The 19,838-nt window shown below is 40.9% G+C and overlaps 4 protein-coding genes across 7 annotated transcripts; 2 read left to right on the plus strand and 2 right to left on the minus strand.

Moving 5' to 3' along the window:
- Positions 1–188: 188 nt before the first annotated feature.
- LOC146981455 (kinesin-like protein KIF24) lies at positions 189–8,035 on the minus strand. Of its 4 annotated transcripts, XM_085786667.1 has the most exons (15): positions 7,758–8,035; positions 7,470–7,580; positions 6,495–7,373; positions 6,202–6,361; positions 5,957–6,054; positions 5,558–5,776; positions 5,189–5,276; positions 4,624–4,745; positions 4,061–4,166; positions 3,874–3,945; positions 3,626–3,735; positions 1,673–3,519; positions 1,192–1,594; positions 958–1,051; positions 190–842 (listed from the first exon to the last, which is right to left on the minus strand). In XM_085786667.1, the coding sequence occupies exons 2-15, from the start codon at positions 7,526–7,528 to the stop codon at positions 696–698; spliced, it is 4,404 nt and encodes a 1,467-aa protein (XP_085642793.1). In that variant the 5' UTR covers positions 7,529–7,580; positions 7,758–8,035; the 3' UTR covers positions 190–695. The 4 variants fall into 4 exon arrangements, with proteins under 4 accessions (XP_085642794.1, XP_085642793.1, XP_085642792.1 ...); XM_085786668.1 differs by lacking the exon at positions 7,758–8,035 and having other exon boundaries at positions 189–842; positions 1,192–1,590; positions 1,669–3,519; positions 7,470–7,631; XM_085786666.1 differs by lacking the exon at positions 7,758–8,035 and having other exon boundaries at positions 7,470–7,631.
- A 1,230-nt stretch (positions 8,036–9,265) lies between these two features.
- Positions 9,266–12,033, plus strand: LOC146981456 (Rieske domain-containing protein-like). Its single transcript, XM_085788169.1, has 4 exons — positions 9,266–9,488; positions 10,762–10,965; positions 11,083–11,117; positions 11,328–12,033. The coding sequence occupies exons 2-4, from the start codon at positions 10,782–10,784 to the stop codon at positions 11,616–11,618; spliced, it is 510 nt and encodes a 169-aa protein (XP_085644295.1). The 5' UTR covers positions 9,266–9,488; positions 10,762–10,781; the 3' UTR covers positions 11,619–12,033.
- Positions 12,034–12,417: 384 nt separating this feature from the next.
- On the plus strand, positions 12,418–16,638 carry gtf2h3 (general transcription factor IIH, polypeptide 3). The gene is made up of 13 exons (XM_085786670.1): positions 12,418–12,736; positions 12,842–12,921; positions 13,016–13,122; positions 13,503–13,645; positions 13,817–13,879; positions 14,108–14,137; positions 14,242–14,270; positions 14,348–14,422; positions 14,508–14,561; positions 15,373–15,441; positions 15,548–15,683; positions 16,054–16,090; positions 16,235–16,638. The coding sequence occupies exons 1-13, from the start codon at positions 12,727–12,729 to the stop codon at positions 16,302–16,304; spliced, it is 903 nt and encodes a 300-aa protein (XP_085642796.1). The 5' UTR covers positions 12,418–12,726; the 3' UTR covers positions 16,305–16,638.
- Positions 16,639–17,013: 375 nt separating this feature from the next.
- On the minus strand, positions 17,014–19,371 carry psmd9 (proteasome 26S subunit, non-ATPase 9). Its single transcript, XM_085786671.1, has 6 exons — positions 19,192–19,371; positions 18,961–19,060; positions 17,952–18,145; positions 17,732–17,833; positions 17,498–17,586; positions 17,014–17,237 (listed from the first exon to the last, which is right to left on the minus strand). Exons 1-6 carry the CDS (start codon positions 19,315–19,317, stop codon positions 17,210–17,212), a joined length of 639 nt encoding a protein of 212 aa, XP_085642797.1. The 5' UTR covers positions 19,318–19,371; the 3' UTR covers positions 17,014–17,209.
- Positions 19,372–19,838: the final 467 nt, after the last annotated feature.

Genomic DNA, 19,838 nt, shown 5'->3' on the forward strand with positions numbered 1-19,838 from the left:
AGAACTGAACAGGTTATGTGAGTTTGTAGGTGGAGTCGCCTAATTATGTAATCATTTTCTCAGGAACTCTTTAATAAAGCAGAAGAAGCTACTAAACAATAAACTTTTTGTTTGCTGTCTGTGAAGTTAATATTTTCATTTGCAGACAACACAAAGAGTAGACCAAGAGTTGACTGAAAGTACAAGCTTTAAGATTAAATAAATGATGCAGGATACAGTACATAGATAGCACCTATTAAAATAACTTAATTTATGGAATTCAAAAATCTTGAAATTAACTTTAAATAATTATTCAAATAACAAAATGTGCATGAATTCCATCAAATAATATAGACATCTAAATCAACATGTAAATAAAACCGAGGAAGAGGAAAAATAACTACCCAACATCTGAACACAAATAACAAACCAAAACACACACCACTAAGAGAGAGAGAGAGAGATAATACCTCATGCAACACATCTTGTCACACACATCAAGTGATACTTCCATCAAACTCTTAAATCTTTAACATCTAGAAAATAAAAATTAAATGGTATTTTGCTTACATTGCATTTAGTCTTATCAGTGGAAAAACATATTGTACAGTTATAAACACATAAAGACCATGCATAACTATATAATTTCCTCAGTGTATAGGCTGCACATAAAAATGTAAACATTCCTGCTGATTAACTCAGGTACTTCAAGTATATCAATTGTTATTATATTCACTTTGGTTGTGTGATTGGTGGATATGAGCAGGCTTCAGATATGGCTCCAGGTGAGCTCTCATGCTTTGGATACAACAAGCTTTTCTCTCCATGATCTCTTCCAGCTTGTGGACATATTCCCCAAATGCCTGCAAGACATTGAGATAAATAGTGAGGATTCACTAAAAGTTTGTAGTCACTTTAAACAGGGAGGAGGAGGACATAAGAAATTAGCTAACAATCATGGGCTTCATTTATTCTGACCATATCAGGCTGCTGACAAAGAAGGGTCCCCTCTCGATGACGTAGATCTTCCATCTCTTCCAGCTGCTCCCAGTGGGCCTGGGCAACATGCCACCTGAAGTTGGATTGGAAAACAAAAGAGATATAAATTAATTCAAACTAACCCTCATTGCTTTTGTCATGTCTGTTGGATTAAATTATGTGAAGTTTCAGTATCTTTCTTTTTCAATTAATACTAGGAATTCTGCTACTTACTGGGCATAGTCCAAGTCCTCCAAAGCAGACAGATGGATTATGGGTCGAATTTGGTGATTGCTCTTGCTTTCTTGACTATTTGACTCTGCAGGACTCTTTGGTTGGAGTGAGGTGTTTGAATTGTTTGAATGTGCAGTGTGATACTGGCCCAAGACATCTTCTGACTGTGATGCTGAAACGGAAGTTTTGGCAGGCTTGTTGTGCATTTTGTATGCATATTTTGTTGGTATTTGTGTGGCACCACTGGGCATAGAGCTGGATGAATTAGTGACCCCAGAGCCATGGACAAGGGGTGAGATGGACTTCATCTTGCCGAGGACAGGTATGGTTTGGGGTTTCTGACTGTTGTCTTTGTGTTGGAGTGAGACCTGCATAACCCCATGCATAGGAGGTTTCATCCTACCTGGTCAAGATAAAAACATAGATGTTTTTAAGCATTAGTTAGTAGTACACACACTCTCATATATGGCACAACACATACCTATTCCTTGCTCAGTGTGATGGACAGCTGTTACGGCCTCAAAGGTAGAAGGGCAGTTGGTCTTCGGTTGTGGCAGCTCCAAAAGAGACAGACGTAATTCTACGTCCTCATCCTCTACAACTTGCCCCACTATTCCTGAACACATATGATTCTCTTTTTCTACTTCCCTCCTGTTACCTTCTCCTCTTTCATACCGTGAGGTGGTGTTCTGTTCCCCTGTGAGGAACGAAGCTGTTGCGACATGTCGGTCAACTTGAAGCAAGGACATGCTGAGGGGGCTCATGATGTGGCTGGGAGAAGTTTCATCTTTAGGTAAATCAGACATATTGGCTTTGGAGCGGTGGGTATGATCTGGATAACTTTGTATCGGGGGGACGGTGATATGTTCACAGGCTGGGGAGAGGGGTCGTTCTGCTGGAGCTCGCCGATGGGGTGATCCAAAAGGAGGGTGGTTTAAAAGGCTGTTGCGGTCATTGTTGCCGGGGATGGACACCACACCGTAGCTTTCAGCTCTTCGTTCCTGCTCAGTACTCCACACTCCATCAGCTGAGACATCCGAGGAATCCACCCTTTCCTCACCCACATGTCCTCTGTTTTCTGAATGACGGCTGTGAGACACTTGTGCCGCTACATTTGTCGGTGTTGCACCTGTCATCATGTCTGTTTGCTCTGTCTCTGTTGTTGGCACCCAGGCCCACCTCCTCTCTCCCCCTTCCATCGCAGCTGGCCTCCTCTCTTCCTTTCTTACTAATGTTTCACCTGGTGTCCCCACTGACCTTCTCCTATCACTTTCACTTCTTTGTCCAAATTTGATCTCTTTTCCTTCCCAAGATACCCCCCAGTCTTCGCCAACACCACCACAGTCACCACAGGTATCTTCATCGTTACTGTTATTGCAGCTTGGAGAGGTTTCAGTTTGCAGGTGAAAAGACAATTGTCTTTTATTGTGGTCAACCCCAGCTCTGTATGTATCTAAAACCTCTTCCAAACTATGATAAATGAGGGCAGAAGCTGAGGAATGGGAGGGGTGTGGGAGAGAAGAAGAGGATAATGGAGAGATATAGGAAGAAAGAGAGGCCTGGCGAGAGGAGGAGAGAGAAGGACATGTAGAGGGTGAGACGGGACTGACAGATGAGGAAGCGGTAAGGGGAATGAACTGCTGCAGCTGCAGGTGATACTGTTGCAGGTGCCTCTGCTTCTCCTTATTCCATTCAACAGCCTTTTTACAATCACTTTCCCTGAGCTTTTCTACTTCACTACATGTGTCTCTACTGCTTTCCATTTGTCTTAGCTGGTTTCTCCATCTTCTTTCCTCCTGTCTCTCCATTTTCACAGCGTGATGCTGGTTCTCTTTTTCCTTATGGTTTTTTCCAGATTCTCTTTGAGTAAAAGACTCTTGTGCCCCCCACAATTCAGTGTCAGTGGTGTTTTGATCACATACAGAGTGGCTGTTAGTTCTTCCATGTGTTTCACTTTCTCTTCTCCTGTCTTTTCTCTCACCTGCTTCCTCCTGCCCATGGCTCTTATCACCCATTCCCAGCCAACCTCTAATTGGTGTAATATGTTCAAGTCCAATCCTTTTTTTGTGCCTTGTGTTTGTTTCTGCTTTCCATCTGCTGCTCTTAGGTGTGGAGCAGAGAACTGCATCTCTGGTGGCCAACTTTGTGTTAGGTGTGGCAGGAGAGAAAGCCTCTCTTTGTCTCCCTAACTTCTGTTTTTTAGGTGGGCTTTTCCCACGGGTGCTAACACTGCTACCGCTGCTGTTGGATAGATTATGTTTGGGGGAGGGTATTGTCTTACTCCTTCTTCCTCCTCTTAGTCCTCCTTGTCCCCTCAACTCCTTCACCCTGTAAAAAAGTAGTAGACATGACATCTCAACTACCAGTCAGACTTCTACTCCTTAAAGCTTATGACATCAATTAGGTTGATAGAAAATACAATGAAAACACTCACCTATCGGCATATCTCAGTGTATTAAGCGTGTGTTCAGTTGCAAAGTGACCAGGCGAAATGTTGGCAATCATGCATGTCATTGAGTCACCTACAAATGAATCTTTCAAAACCTGGAATGAGAGCAAAGTGGTCAAATATTAAAACACAGGGGAGCTTAAGTGGGCAAAGGAAAAATCTGATTTGCATTACATTATTAATACTCAAAATGGTTACATTTACATACATTACAAAAATGTTACTTCACTCACCTGAGTAAGTTTGCTTTGTCTGAAAGGTGTGTGCGACTGCTCTTGATCAAGGGACCGAATACATTCTTTGAGCTGAGTGAAAAAACACACCGATGAGAAAGCGTGTGAAGTTCCACAATACATTCACAAATATTTTTGATTTAATGCGGAATCTCTTTTTGTGTGTGCGTGTGTGTGTATATCTTACAGCCAGGAGACTCTGGTTTATCTCAGCTGCCTCCATACGGCTCTGCCTGTCTGGTTCTCTGGTGTCTGATGCCCTCTCACTTCCTGCCAGGTCCACAAACCACATTCTATGGGAACACACAAACAAGCATCTTTCAGTCTTTGATCTACTACACAATAACTCCCTTAGTGCTTAAAAGGATAACACAAAACCATCAGAAAGAATGTACATCATAATAAGCCCAAAATACAATAAAACACACTGGATGGTGTTACTCACCTAAAGAAACAAAAGAAAGGCCAGCAGCACTCGTGTCCTTCTCATTGTCCTTTATTGCATACTGCGTCGGCGCTTAACATACACAGACCGGTTTCGACCACGTCTTCCTCAGTGTCGAAACCGGTCTGTGTATGTTAAGCGCCGACGCAGTATGCAATAAAGGACGATGAGAAGGACACGAGTGCTGCTGGCCTTTCTTTTGTTTCTTTAAGTTTATCTTCTGGCCGTGCACCTCTTCAGTTTGTTCCTGAGACTTTTTTTTGGAGAGTGCGTGTTTTTCTTTGTTTTCTACTGTTGTTACTCACCTGCCAGCTATCTGCTGGTTTGGACATCTAAGCTGAATCTGAAGCAACGCGTGAGATCGAGAGGAAAGTGGATTCACTCCACTGATCCCCTGTGTGCGCTCCTCTGTACCTTGTGAAATCACCTTTGGAAGGGCAAAGGGAGGAGGCAGGGAGAGATGAAATGTTAATAGTGACTGCAGAAGTTATAATTCGAAGTAATTCAAACTATTTCTTGGCCAGTAATATTTAATGAAGTTAAATACAGTAAAGGGTTGTTGTATCTGTGAGAACGGGAGCCTAGACTCATTCAACCTGAGATGATTTAGCCAGTACTGAACTTGCATGTATATTTACTGTTTCTCTCCACCAAAAACACCAAGCAACACCTCTGTTTTTGTCAATAATAAGAGGCAAAAATATATTACAGGCGAGGTTTGATTTAGACATGGTACTAAGTCTTCAGTCTTCGACCATGAATTTGGAAAGCAGGACACTTAACTTAACGTTAGAGTGCTAATCAGAGCAGAGAGACAAAATCTGGACTACACAGTATAGACATGCAGCAATTTTAAAGAAAGTTGTGAACCTCCAACAGTGAGTTGACTGAGTCCACCTGGACATAGCGCAGTCCTGCAATGTGAACCACCTTCTGTCCATCCTCCCTTGCGAATAACCTAAGGAAGAAGGAAGTAAAAGAGAGCGATTAAGAGGGAAACAATGGTTCTCTGATGATAATGCCACTAAAAAATACATGATCCCCAAGAAAACTTGAGGACAAAAGTAGTAGATAAAAATAATACACATTCCACAATAACTTACATAAAGAGGCATATAGGAAATAGTCACAATAGGAAATGTATAAAGCAATGACAATATTACATTATTTATCTATTATTAATGATCATTTTTAGTTTTTCTTTTACAACAAAACACAAACACTCCAACTCACACACACCTTTTCCTGTGGTCCAGCAGGTCATACAGCTGACCACAGTATATCTCAAAGAAACTGACATATACCAGCAGGGGTGAGTAAATGCGTGTGGTGGACAGGTGAGCAAAAATGTCCCGGACTGCTAGTGCATACAAGCCTGGTCTCCCGGGGGAGGGGCCCAACATGGTGTGAGTCTTCCCAGCACCTGTCTGGCCATATGCAAAGCAGGTGGCTTTGCCGCTGTGGATGCACACATTACAAATAGTTCATCGCAGATGCATAGGAACACAAAAACACCTGTAAGAATGTACTTCAAACTGTAAACATGACTCTGAAAAAGACATATGGGTAGAAAGTAATGCAGGGTGTTAAAGTAACATTCAAAACTCCAAATACCATATGGCATTAGTGCTGACATACCCATTAAGCATGTGCTGCACCAAAGGATATGCAGTTTGTTGATACACCTCCTCATTGGAGCTCTGCTCTCCGAAAACCTTGTCAAAGTAGAACCTGTGCTGAAGGAACAAAACAGCAAGATAACATTGAGATAAAAATCCACCCTGACATTCATATGACAAAAACACATGTTGTCACAGTTTAATGATATGTGCTAAATTGGAAATTCTGTCAGCTTTGGTGATAACATTGAAATCATCATCTACCTGTAGTATGTATTGTGTGAGATCCACAGCTTCTTTGCTTTCATGGACAATCACACACTCTTCGCCTGATGTGGTCACAACATCTGCTTCTCTCCTGCTCTCTGCACGTGTCAGAGGTCTCTTCCTCACACACACACTAATTTGCTGATTTCCTTCTTGCCTGGCACACACACATAATACAAAAAGACACAACCATGTTAAATTGCCAGATGTCTTTCATGTTCATTAAATAATCATTTGTAAATAGTGCGTAAACAGTCACAGTGAGAACAATGCAAACCATTGCCACTCACTTTTTGTTTGAAGCTGGAGGGAAACTCTGTGGTACTCCATAGTTGTAGCCAGCTGTTCTCTTTGATTCATAAACAGGTGTTGGCTTAGCCATGTGCCCCATCTCCCCATTATGGCCTATTTCCTTCTTAGAGATTCTTTTCCTGTCCTTGTGTCCACCTGGTTTGCTGTCAAACCTCTGTGATGCCATGTTTGCAGGCATGGGTTTTTGTTTGTTGAATGAGGTAAACTTTGGTGATAATCGCGTGTCAGAGTTGTACATGGTAGTTCCTCCTCTGATTTGGTCTGGCTTGGTGTTTCCTCCTGTGTGATGATTTGACTGACGACTGTGGCCATCCTTCCTGAAGTTGTGGTTCTGTTTGTATTTACATAAAACAGCACTTCCACTGCCGAGGTCATTCTGCAGAGGTGTAGCTGATCCTTTGTTTTGGACTCGATTATCTCTAACATGACTTGTACGGCCATGCGCAGAGCCGACTTGATAAGAAAGTAGCTTCTGTTGACGATCAGTGTTTTCGCAACTGAAATCAAGCCTTCTGCAAACACGCGATGATGTGGTAAAAGTGGCTGCATTTAATTCATTTATGGTACCACGCCTCTCATCCTTACCATCATATAGGCCTACATCTTCATCAGGATCTCCATAGCAGCCACCATAAGTAAAACTACCATCCACTAGAGCATATCCTTCATCGCCACCATCAGAATCATAATCATCGCCATCTGCATATCTAAGAGCTTCAACATCAAGAGATTTGACCATTTGGACCAGATGGAACAGACGAGTCCTGTCCTCCATGGTGTGGATGCCCAGGATGGGATAATCCTCTATAGTCAGTGCTGATAGGTGGGTTGCATGATGAACTCCCATGGAGGTAAACCTGAAATGACAAGAGGCAGAGGGATAGTGGTCATAGGAGAAGAAGACACAGCATAATATGTGTGTTTGGATACATCCTGGGGGTGCGTGTACTTACCTAGCATAGCAATGCTGTAGCCCAGCTGCTCTAAGGCACTCATTCAGACCAGGTGTCATTTCTCCTCCTTCCTTTTTTCCTCTGTTGTTATTTTATTTTACTCCTCATACCCTAAGTGACGGACGTCCCAGTTTAGTCTCTCCATCAGTTGGTCACTAAAAAACAAAAGACATGCAGAAACTAATGCAATTACAGTGTATGATAACAGGCCAGCAGTAAATAACTCAAAATATATACTGCAACCACACCACTTTCCCAAAGGCAGTGTGTCCTTTCTGTTATCCTTACCTCAGTGAATTCGGTCACAGACTGATGACAAATGGGCGGTCACTGTGTCATTACTACCACACTGCCTCCGTCCTGGTGGTAAGCAAAGGACATTGGTATGATGTTGAAATTTGACACTTGGTCAGGATGGAGCCTGGGTAGCACAGTGCAGTCATGTCACATGTTTCTGTATCATAGCAAATATGATAAATATAGCAGACACAGGCAAGCAACTGTTGCTTCCTTAGCGTCTGCAGCTGTAATACCCCTGCCATATGGCACTTGGGCGAAACCCTCCTCATATTTATACACAAGGTGAGAGTGTTGTTCATTACTGTGCTTATGAATCAGCCCTATGCTTCAAACCATGTCACAAAAAGTTAGGGCAAATGTTATATATTCACATTTCTTTTAGGCTGAGCATGATGTATACTAATAATACATCCAATGGTGAATCCCTGTTGAGAATTCATATATTTCCTCTGTTACATGAGGCAACTTCAAGCAATGGGAGTTCAAATTACACTCATGGCTGCAGTGCAGTAAACAAAATAGGAAGTATGTTGTTGACACTTGTCCAAGTATGTTGCTAAAATAACCATACACTCTAAAATAAGTTGGTTAAATGACTGCCAACATCAAATGATTCAGTGCAATAGTTTTCATGTAGGACTTTCCTACTAAAACCTCAAATAAATAAATAAATAAAATAATCTACTGAAAACTTACCAAATCCACTGCAGACTTTCTTTCTTTTTTTCAGCTTGAAAAAAAAAGCAACTGGAGAAACGGTACCGGTTTCTCTGAACAAGCAAACTGAATTGACAACATGCATAAATTTTTCACAAAGTTGCTGGCTTGAGTAGGATCACCATTTCCGTACACAGTGCGTCACCATAACAACGAAAACGGTTTCCCGCTGCAAGTGAAACAACACGCTCCTGTGCAGCCGTGGACAGACCGACAAGCCACGATGGAGCAGAAATTAAGACGTTCAATGGGAGCTGAATGCAGAAACACAGAGGGACAGTCGGTCAGTTAACGCTCAGATCAGCATAAAAGACAAAGGTAATCCCCCTGGGGGCTTAATGCCCACCAACAAACCCACTAAGACAAAAAGCCTTTCTCAGACTAACCCCATCAGACATTTGCCCCACTGCCCGTATGTGCCAAGAATGAAATAGACTGCCAATATATCTGTGTTTACAAATTATGTATCAGTGATTGATAATTATTATTACCTCGACAATTTTCATAATTTATTGGTATGATATTGTTATATTGTGTTTTATTTCTCAACCCACCATAAATCCATCATACACCATTAATTAATAATATAATATAATATAATATAATATAATATAATATAATATATAATCATTAACATTGCCTACACCAGGCTATGAAGGGGAAGGAGACTGTGTGCTGACAGTCTGTGTTTCACTGGGGACACATTTAAATGTAACACACAACAACATTTGCACTTTACCGGGGAGAGAGACTTCCTTGATATGAAACGCTGACGAAGTTTTTAACATTTGGCACATGTTCAAATTAATGCAGAAGGACTGATAAAGTACTAGCGCATTCGTGTGTATAATTTGTTTAGCAAGATAAGGTCTCGTGTCCCGCCCCACCAGGACGCGTGACTAAAATTAGCAACAGAAGCAATCTGTTGCCATGCCACCCGACAGACCATAACCTGTATGGGACGGACCAGTCAGAGATGTGACCACCAGAGGACACTGAAAGGTAAATTAATTTACGTTTACACTGTCCACTTTGGATGATAAGGTAATTAAAACACTAGAGAAGAGAAACTGCTGAACGTGCTCTGGCACGTTTGTGTCTCCTGTATTAGACTGGGCTGTAGTATTATATCCCTCTTTTTCTCCCCCCCTTAAGGGAGAGTGGGGTAAGATGAGCCACTTTTCATATTCAGGATCACTACATCAAGACAATTATTGTTTTGTTACTACTTGCTAACAATATATATTAATAATATATACATTTCAGGTTGTTGTGCATCCCTACTAACAAACAGAATGAGTGTAAACATAACTGTTTTGAAATTATAGTATCTCCAAAAAGAGTGGTCCCGTGGCTCAATTTACCCCATGTATGGGGTAAGCATAGGAGCGGCGTAAGTTGATCCACCCCCCTCCTTCCCTTCCATCCATCTCCCACCTCCCTCTTTCCACCTGTCCAGATTGCAAGTGAACACAAACAGCTGGGACCTGCTGCATCTTGGGGAGAATCCCTCATCTTTCTCTTTTAAAAGTAAAGCGTGGCTCACCATAAACATCTTTGCCTGTTTTCAGGAACATACATGTAATCATAAACATCCAGGGTCTTGATTTAATAATTAAGGCAGGTGGCTCAACTTACCCCAGAGCTACCATATTGACTTTGTTAGTCCACACAGCTAAAATGGTGCAGTTTCACGCATGTTCATTTATAATTATCTATTTTGGTCTAAACACAATTCTCATGAAACTTGGGATCGACTGAATTCACTTTTCGAGAGTGAAAAACATTTTTTTGGACATGAATGTCAAACTATTTTACCCATGTGGTTCTTACTTTCACAGACACTCAATAAAATGATGCCTTCCTCCTAAATATTTGGTCACATGCTGTTGCTTTTTCTTATGGTTTGCTCGCAATATGGGGTGGCTCAACTTGCCCCTATGCTCAACTTACCCCACTCTCCCCTACTCAAAATGGTAAAATGAAAGGCCAGTACAGTGACACTACATGTGTAAAATAATTAACAGGAAGGGAAAATGTCTGATACTAATCTGTATGCCTTGGGAACATTTTGATTACTTCCTCCTTTTATTTTATCTCGTTATTCAAATATTCATCAGCCACATGATAATTAAAAAGTTGGAGGAAAAGGGGAAAAAATAACACAAAGTCTGTGCCATGTGTTTTATTTATGTGTGTATTAATGTTATAATTTATCCATTTTGCAAATGATAATATCCCCAAATAAAATAAGAAAAATGCCTGTAATTAACAGGAAGCTTGAAGTAAGAAGTGATGGACATGTCCTCTGAAGAGGAGGCCTCCTCCTCCTGCTCACCTCCTCCTGACTCGCACTTGGTCGGGAAGAAGGAGGATATTGTCAAAGCGGGGCGCATGACCAAGCTGGTGAACGGATGCAGAGACATACTGGTCCTGTACCACCAGGAGCGGCTTCATGCAATGGACATGCACTGCTACCGTAAGCTGCACTTTGACTGAGAGTGAACTCATTCTCAGCAACGACTGTTTAATTCAGTGTTTACTACACTGATTAAAAAATGGCTGCGTAACATGACACTTCTTTTTCTCCTGTCAGATTCTGGTGGTGCATTACAATATGGAGACATTGAGGTGAGTTTTATTTTCTCTGACTATTAAAATGAGTTTACTGAAACAAAATTTTGACACAAATGCACCGATGCATCAAAGTTGATGTGTTAGAAGTTGTTTTTTCTGGCTTCATTATACGTGAAATAGCTGATAAATACAAAATGTTCCTGTAAGATTGCCAGTACAGCTGTTTGATCACAGTCTAATCTCTTTACCACTTTACACCATTAGGAGTTCAACGGGCGGCTGTGCATCGTGTGTCCATGGCACAAGTACAAGATCACACTCGCGGAGGGGGAAGGGCTTTACCAAGCCGTGGACGATCCTACAGCCAAACCCCTAAAAACTCAATGGCGCTCAAAGGGAGTCAAACAGAGGATTCACAAAGTCACTGAAGTCAACGGGGATGTGTACGTAACACTGAACAACTCAACCGAGACCATTGCCTCAGACGAATACCAGACTGAGGAATACAGGACTGTCTCACTCAAGGCCCAGCCAAAACCCAAGCCCAAAAAATAGATACTCAAGGATACATTGAACATACAAAGCACGACAAAAAGGCTTTTATTTCCAGGGAAACATGAAAAGTGTAAAGGGAAGGATATGCAGAATGTGTATTGTTTATTTTAGTAAATATTTAATGCATACGTAACTATCTGGATTTCTGACAGAACATTTTTCTTTTAATAATGCATTGATTGATGTGGAAAGATAATTAGGTAATTGATATTGGGGGGGGGGGGGTAATAAATTGCAGCTACAGTTTATTGCAGCTGAGTATTATTATTATTATTATTATTATTACATTGCTTATATGCTTGCAACATGTTGTGATGTTCTTTGTTTTCTATGTGAAAATTCATCAAAGATATTTTGCATATATGTACATGTAAAAAACCTTTACAATGGCCATTCCATATGTAATAAACTTATATCTTCAGATATCCATCCATTGGAATTAACTCTGTTTATCTGTACATAGAGCTATCTATCCTATTACTGGGCTGACAGAGAGACAACCTCACACACTTACATTCACAATATAGCCACTGCCTGTCTTTGGACTGGGAGGAAGCCGGAGAATCCATATGCAATGGCCCCAGACCATTACAACTTTTTACTTTGTTTTAGTGACATCTTTTCAATAACTTAACCCGCTATGTGTGACAAATAAATATCATGAAAATTTGACACAAAAAAGAGACTTACCTTAATTGACGTGTTTCACCTATATTACACTGAATTTTAGGTGCTACATGTGGATTATGCTGTGTAGGGCGGGCGGCGCCAGGCGGCGCCAGGCGGCAGCAGTCGACCCGTGGTGCTCAGATCTGAAGTAGAAGAAGATAAAAATGGCCGCAGCCACTGTATGATACAAAACACTGCAGTGTGGCTCCAGATTTGGGAAATAAACGTAGCTGGACCGACTTTTTTTTTTTTTTTTTTTCAAAATTTGCACAGTTTTTAATGCAGATTTACATTGTCAGAATATCCGGATTATAAGGCGTAAATTGTCTACATATGCAGAGTCGAGGCCAAAGATGGAGGCGAACAGGAGATAAAAGACTGCAGTTTCTTCACTTTTAAGTTTCTTTTCTTGTGTTTTAAACACAGACCTTGCTGTGTGATGGCGACAGGTAACGTTGTGACTTGTGTGTTTTGTGTAGTAAAAACATAGCTGTGAGCTCCGTCGCTGAGTAGCGCTGAGTTGTGTTGTTCTATTGCCTCCGCATTGTTTGCAGAGGAGGAAGCCAGTCTGCTGGTCATCGTCGTGGATGTGAATCCCATCTGGTGGGGGCAGCAAGCTCAGCGAGAGCCACAGGTGGGCCAAAGTGTTATTAAATATGAAATGTACATGGGTTTCTAAATGCTGAGTGGCTCTGACCAGCTCCCTCTGTCCTCTGGTCTCCGTCCAGTTCACCCTGTCCAAATGCCTGGACGCTGTCATGGTGCTGGGGAACTCACACATGGCCATGACCAGGACAAACAAGCTGGCTGTCATAGCGAGCCACTGTCAAGACAGGTGACTGTATAGCACTCCACAGTGTATTGTTAAATGAAGAAACACATGACAAGCTTGTAAAAAAGAAAAAGAAAAAAGCAGGTTCTTGTTGGGGGCCTGTGAGTTGTTTGCATTTTTAGCCAAGTGATTGTGGACATAAACTTGTCAGATGGTTATTTAAATAACAGTAGATTATTTAAATAACTGTTTAAGGCCCACAGAGATATTATCAATAGCCCAAGAACATGTATACAGTCGTGCCAAGAGACTCCACCTTGACTAGATACAACAGTAAAATGGTTCATACACCCATTGATTCAACAATGTGAGTGGGGCTGAATATTATGTATTTACTGCTGTTACTGACTAAATACTCAACTCTTGCACTTACTTTGTTTCAGCCACTTCCTGTTTCCCACTAAGAACTGGAGCGCTGGGGACAGTGGCGGAGACGATGCGTCCTCCAGTGGGGATGGGAAATATGAACTCCTGTCTGTTGCCAACAACCTTATTGCCGAAGAGATCAGGAATGTAATGTCGAAAAGTGAGTACAAGCTTCTTTACAGATGGCAGCCTGCTTTCTAAACAAACTGTAGACAAACCTGTGGATAAGTTGGAATATTTATTTTCGCATAAAATGTGAAAATGGCACCTTCACTGTCTTTGCAATTGTTGGTAATCCCTGAAAATGTATGAACATTTTATGTGATTACAGCTGAAGTGAGGGGGAATTCAACGGATACTCTGCTGGCTGGATCCCTTGCCAAAGCTCTCTGCTGTATCCTTTTGTCAGTTTTCTGTTTTATGTAGGCTACTGTTCTTTACAGTGAATATAATATAATATCGTTCCTGACAAACGGTGTGCACACTGCACAGTATGTTTGAAATCTGCTCATATTTTGTGTTGAAGGACAGAAGTGATGTTTCATACTGTTGCTTTGCTGGTCCATATTTTGCATGTGGTTCAGGTGTTTTACAAATTTCCCTTAATCTTTTTAATATTAAGATATTAACAGGGTCTCAAAGGAGATGGAAGGTAAGTGTTTAATCCATCCATCCATTCTTCCATTCACTTCCACTTATGTTGGATGCGGTTGTGGTAACAAGCGCTCTTCTTTTTTTCCCCTTTGTTTTCTTTAGCTGGGCAGGAGGTGAAATCAAGAATATTGGTAAGTCCCAAACAGTATAATTTCACAAATGCTTTTGTTTGATTCACTCAACTCAAATCTGATTTGACTGGACGTAGGTGATAAAAGCAGCTGAGGACTGTGCCCTCCAGTACATGAACTTCATGAATGTGATTTTTGCTGCCCAGAAACAGGTACAATGAATTTCTTACTTTACCTTTTTTTTTCTTCAGTATGTATTTCATTTATTTAGTGACTATACTTGCTCTTCCATAACAGAACATCCTGATAGACGCCTGTGTGTTGGACGCAGATTCAGGTCTTCTTCAGCAGGTACTGGTTCTTTTTTTCTTTCTTTTTCTTTTTGCAGAAGTAAGCGGAATGTTTGTGTTAATATAAGTCTTAAATAGTTATATCTTCCGACAGCAATCACTTACATAGAGTGGACCGAAACACAGGTCTGTCAGTCACTCTGCTCTGAGCCGGGGAGAAAACTTTTCTTGTATCCTACAAGTTTTATCCAATGAGGAGAGAGAACAGCATGAAGGGCTGTATGTGCAGCCAAGGGATGCGCCTGAATGTGGTGACGTAGGGACGAGGACCAAGAGATCCATGACGAGGGCGGGGGCTGCTAACTCCATCGGCTGACAAGACGTTATGGTGTGCTCAAGGCAACCCGTAACTCGTGTTTTTCCGACCTGTGAAGTCGTACCAGTTCGATCTGGTACGAGTTCACGGGTCGGAAGTTACGAGTGGCCGTTATAGTGACTTTCACAGGTAAAACAGGTCGGAAAAACACAAGTGGGTTGCCTGGAACACTACAAAGTCTTAAGTCGTGACGTGAAGCTGTAATTTACGGTTTCAAAAGCCTGCCTGGAACGCAGCATTAGCCAAAACGACCGGATCGCTTACTTCTGCTTTAACGGACTTGTTAGGACAAGGACAATTCAAGCAAGATGGACATCAAGTGTCTCTCACCACCCTGTCTTGTCTGTATTCCCTGAAGTATAAATACAGTATATTATCATCGTCAGCATAAGGTATGCCAGGGGTATGATGACAATGTGATACTTTTAACTGGGTTGTCTTAACCTGTGAATACGAAAGTTGTTGTTGTTTTTACCATGTGCTATTTATTTTTTAGGCTTGTGACATAACTGGAGGATTGTACCTCAAGATACCGCAGAAAATTGCCCTGGCACAATACCTTTTAGTGAGTGCACTGCATTTAAAACATTTCTAAGAATACAATGAGTCTTGTTTAAAATGAAAGACAGATAACTTTGTGTTGGTTGTTGTTGGTGGTGTTTTCTGAACAGTGGGTGTTCCTGCCTGACTTGGAGCAGCGCTCACAGCTGGTGCTTCCGCCTCCTGCACACGTGGACTACAGAGCCGCCTGTTTTTGTCATCGTAACCTTATTGAGATCGGTTACGTGTGCTCGGTTTGTCTGTCAAGTAAGTTTATTTCACGCCCAAAAGAACGCATGCATGGCGAAAGTCTTTGTTTGGATGCTCTGACCGATCGACTGTGTTAATGCCTGTCACCGATCACCTGTGGTCAACGCACCGGTGTCTGCGGCTTAAAAAAGTATGGTCCATCCACGGTGCGTCACAGGCCATCAAAATAGATCATGTCAGCTTAAACCGTTGTCTGTCATGCAGGCCAAAAACGATCAATATTGGGGGTCGATCAGTTGATACGTACAAGTGATCAGTTGCAGCGGCTAAAACAACATGGAGTATACCTAGTCTTTATAACACTTTTAAAAAAAGTTGCAGTTACACTGTTTTGTTTGTTGATGCTTTCTCTTGTTTCCTTTTTCAGTATTTTGCAACTTCAGCCCCATCTGCACAACTTGCGAGTAAGTCTTTTATTTTATTTTACTATATACAATAAGCAGAACGGTTTAATGCCAATCCCATTTACACTGTACACCTGAAATTATACAATGTGATTTCACCCTCACTTAATCAGCATTACCATCAAAATCTTTTTCTTTTTTTAGGACTGCCTTCAAAATCCAACTACCACAGATGGTCAAGCCCAAAAAGAAGAAACTCAAGCAACCTATGTGATCTTTGCTGAGATTAGACCGTCTTTTTTTTTTTTGATATTTAGATTATACCACTTTTGGTATAAATGTGTAGAGTGGGCATAAGAACGTGTTAACTTGACTCACACTGCTTTGAATATCTTTACACGTTAATGCTGTTTTCAAAATCACACTTGGTCATTCCAGTTTCATCTTAAATTCACCCCAACCTGACAAATATTTCTTCTTGTTGGGTAAAGATGATTTACTCAGCCTATGTGTAAATTGAGTTAATGCTTTGAAAGAAAAGTAACATTTGACTTCAATTTTTGTACAATAAAAAGAGTTTGTTTTTTTTAATCACACATTGCATTCTTTTGTTTGTTGTTAAATTTTTGTCTTCCTCTTTATCGTGTTAAACTATTTAGATTCTTCAGTTCTTTTGGACTCAATTATTATGATGTGTGAAAGTGGAAATTTTATTGAGTACAGTAAATTATAAGAGATATAAACTTAAAATATTTAAAGTTGACTAAAACCTATAATTACATGTGGAATACACATTTTGGGAATAATTTATTATCTTTACGAGATTCTCTGATTTACTTTTGTCCTTGTGTAACATCTGATGAGTCATATGTTTTTTAGAAGTTGAAAATTAGCTTTTATTAAGGGCAAAGATGGAGCTTATCAATTATTTTCCAAAGTCTAAAGGCATTGATTACCATGATTTGTTAATCACTTTCAATCACTGTAGCTAGAGATGTTTATTCAGCTATCACTCTGTGAAACTGACATGTAAGTCTAATATTTCTGAAGGCTGTACAACAAGTTCTGGTAAGGATGCTGAAAAATTAAACAAGGGAATTTCTGCAGTATGTACAAATTTACTTTGAAACCATCCAGCAGTAGCAAGTTGCACCAGACGGTTTCTCCATGTCATTGTGATCACCGATGGATTGGGACAATGTTGCATCTGAAAAAGAAAACAAGTACAGATTGTTGTGAACGCACCAATAGACACTTGTCAATATACCATTTAGATAATGACTCATTCATGTTAATGTTAAAAGTATTTAGACAATATCTGTACCTGGATAAGTAAAACACAGACATTTTTGTCTCACTAACTCTTCCACATCTTTATTTATGTGGACTCATTGGGTAGCTGACAATTAGAAGCTAAGAAAACTCCAACTAAAACTACTAGACTCTTAATCTGTGTCTTGCACTCACCCCAGCAGACCTCTCCCTGACCATTTCTGTGGAGTCAAGCTCATCTGAACTTTCTGGCCGTCTCTAAGGATTGCGACACGTAGTGGCTTCTGTGGACGAACAGATGGCAGATGATATCGCAGTTTACATTTCAAATAAAAATCAAAACGACATCTCAGCAAAATATAACTTCTAGTCATTGTCAGTGAAATGTCTGTAAACAATAAGATCTGACTGACTATTTCTACAGCTTACCCCCTCACTGTGTTGCACCACAGCAGCGATGTTGTGGAGGTTCTGAAAGTTCTGCGTGTTCACAGACCCGAACTCGGTGACTTCATCACCAACTCTGAGGCCCTTTGGAAAAGAAAAGAACAAATAACTACAATCACAGCAATAAAACAATCTGAACTTGAAACCATTTGTGATGGTTTATCTAAAACTGCCAATATAAAGTCTACTTCTCATTACTCACAGCTCCACTGGCAGGTGAGCCTTGCGTCACTGCGTCCACTCGTGCGAACGGAGTCGGCAGTGTGACCTGAAGCTCCATCGCCTCCACCTGGGCCTCCGCCTCATCCTGCTCCCGCTTGGCTTTCTCCCGAGCGTGCAGCTTGTGCAGGGCTTCTTCTATCTCCGCCATGATAGCTTTGTGATCATTCTGCAAGCCTGAAAGACATGGTACAGAAATTACCTTTGAAATGGCAGTAGACTGAAAATAAATTATGGTACGTGAGAGAGTACATATCTATACAAGAACAGATTCACAGAAAATTACTTAGAAGAAAGAGAAGCATCCTGTCTGTATTTTTTTTTTCCCAATTACTGGATATGTGGCATTTTTAATCATTATAACTTATGTATATTTACTAGTTTTTGTATGGTTGGTTGGTGCAAAAGGGACATTTTGTTATATCACTATAGGCTTTGGGAAATTTTCACTGTTTCTGTCATTGAAGAGGAAATCAGCAGCTTAGTTAAAAATTACTTATGAAGTATCTACTGCCTTAAACTGACATGCTACACAAGTCAGATTAACAGGGTGGAAGTGGTGGAAGTGACATATTATAAACATATCCAAAATGACTTGACCATGAGCATTTGACAAATTACAAAGGTGACTTCTGTCATGAAATTTTCTGATAATGTGTGAACAAACGTTCAATATAAGATAAAGAAAATGGACCTTTATTATTATTATTATTATTTACTTCTATTAACTGTTGCACTTTGTTTTCATGTTATGTAAGTGAGGAAACAATCAGCATTGGTTGGTTAAAAACAAGCTGATCCACCCGTACAAGGAATAATTATATTAACAATGTTATGCGTTGACCTCACACCATAACAACCTACAGGGCGTTGTTGTTCTTCTATCACCTTTTTGACGATGACAGACTTTCATTTCATCCTAGAACAGGTGGCTAGTCGTAGTTGTGCTTCAGCCCTAATAAAAACCTCACAACAAGCAAGCTGCAGCTTACATGAGATGTTGTGTCTCGCTGTCCTGATCTGGTATAAGTTCACATCTGCTCGGGGGAAGCCTTCTGCGTCCACCAAAGGACCTTCAACTCCCACACCTTGCTGTAAAAAGTGAGAAAGAAAGAAAAACATTTCAGAGCAGCAACAACAACCACAACCAGGACCTGACACAGGCGCCGCTAGCCTCGGGTTAGCTTGGCGCTACGCTGCGTTTGGTTGTCCAGCGGACTTACGTCTTCTAACACGTCGTAATAAGCTTGTATCTGCTCCTCGATGTTATCTTTCATTTTGATGAGGTTTTTAACATCGTCCATCGTCATTTCAGAGTTTCCAGAAGTGTTTTCCTCTGTCATCTTCATGGCTGCTGCTCACATCCGATGAACAACAGCTCTCTCCTTCTACTACTTTCTGGCTTTGTTTCTACTACTTTCACTGCCCCCTTCCGGTGTTTGAGTGTCAGGACATGAGAGTGCAGCCATGTACAGTGGCCTGGAAAAGTTTGTCCCACCCCTGGTCAAAATTTCTGTTAATGTGAACAGTTCAGCAAGTGGAAGATGAAATGATCTCCAAAAGGCATAAAGTTACAGATGATAAATTCCCTTTACATTTAATTTTTTTTTTTTTTTCTATTTTCATCTTATAAATTTGAAAATGCCAGAAAAGGAAAAGGGCCCTGCAGTAAAGGTTTGGCCACCCTGCATAGTTAGTACCTAGTAGCCCCCCCTCCTTTGGAAACTATCACAGCGTGTAAATAGTAAATAGTTTGTCTAATAGCTTGGTCAAAGAAGTTATCTGAGAGCTCAAGTCTCCTGGGTTTCCCCTAACCCTAACCCATTCTTTTGCAAGGTGCTGCTTTGTTTCCACTTTTCACTCTAAAATT

This window comes from Trachurus japonicus, chromosome 9 (genome assembly GCF_045865225.1).
Source record: "Trachurus japonicus isolate A0001 chromosome 9, Traja_1.0".
NCBI classification, from domain to species: Eukaryota; Metazoa; Chordata; class Actinopteri; order Carangiformes; family Carangidae; genus Trachurus; species Trachurus japonicus.

What these genes read in the sequence shown, in the direction of transcription:
- psmd9 (XM_085786671.1), bottom strand. Translation starts at nt 19,317, where the DNA reads ATGAAGATGACAGAGGAAAACACTTCTGGAAACTCTGAAATGACGATG. An exon ending in AGCGAGACACAACATCTCAT is followed by an intron (nt 18,146 to 18,960) that starts GTAAGCTGCAGC and finishes CATGTCTTTCAG; the next exon opens with GCTTGCAGAATGATCACAAA. An exon ending in GCTCACCTGCCAGTGGAGCT is followed by an intron (nt 17,834 to 17,951) that starts GTGAGTAATGAG and finishes TCTTTTCCAAAG; the next exon opens with GGCCTCAGAGTTGGTGATGA.
- LOC146981455 (XM_085786668.1), bottom strand. Translation starts at nt 7,528, where the DNA reads ATGACACCTGGTCTGAATGAGTGCCTTAGAGCAGCTGGGCTACAGCAT. An exon ending in TCACACAATACATACTACAG is followed by an intron (nt 6,055 to 6,201) that starts GTAGATGATGAT and finishes TTGTTCCTTCAG; the next exon opens with CACAGGTTCTACTTTGACAA. An exon ending in CTGCTGGACCACAGGAAAAG is followed by an intron (nt 5,277 to 5,557) that starts GTGTGTGTGAGT and finishes CTTCTTCCTTAG; the next exon opens with GTTATTCGCAAGGGAGGATG.
- LOC146981456 (XM_085788169.1), top strand. Translation starts at nt 10,782, where the DNA reads ATGGACATGTCCTCTGAAGAGGAGGCCTCCTCCTCCTGCTCACCTCCT. An exon ending in AATGGACATGCACTGCTACC is followed by an intron (nt 10,966 to 11,082) that starts GTAAGCTGCACT and finishes TTCTCCTGTCAG; the next exon opens with ATTCTGGTGGTGCATTACAA. An exon ending in TACAATATGGAGACATTGAG is followed by an intron (nt 11,118 to 11,327) that starts GTGAGTTTTATT and finishes TTACACCATTAG; the next exon opens with GAGTTCAACGGGCGGCTGTG.
- gtf2h3 (XM_085786670.1), top strand. An exon ending in GCGAGCCACTGTCAAGACAG is followed by an intron (nt 13,123 to 13,502) that starts GTGACTGTATAG and finishes ACTTTGTTTCAG; the next exon opens with CCACTTCCTGTTTCCCACTA. An exon ending in TTTTTGCTGCCCAGAAACAG is followed by an intron (nt 14,423 to 14,507) that starts GTACAATGAATT and finishes CTTCCATAACAG; the next exon opens with AACATCCTGATAGACGCCTG.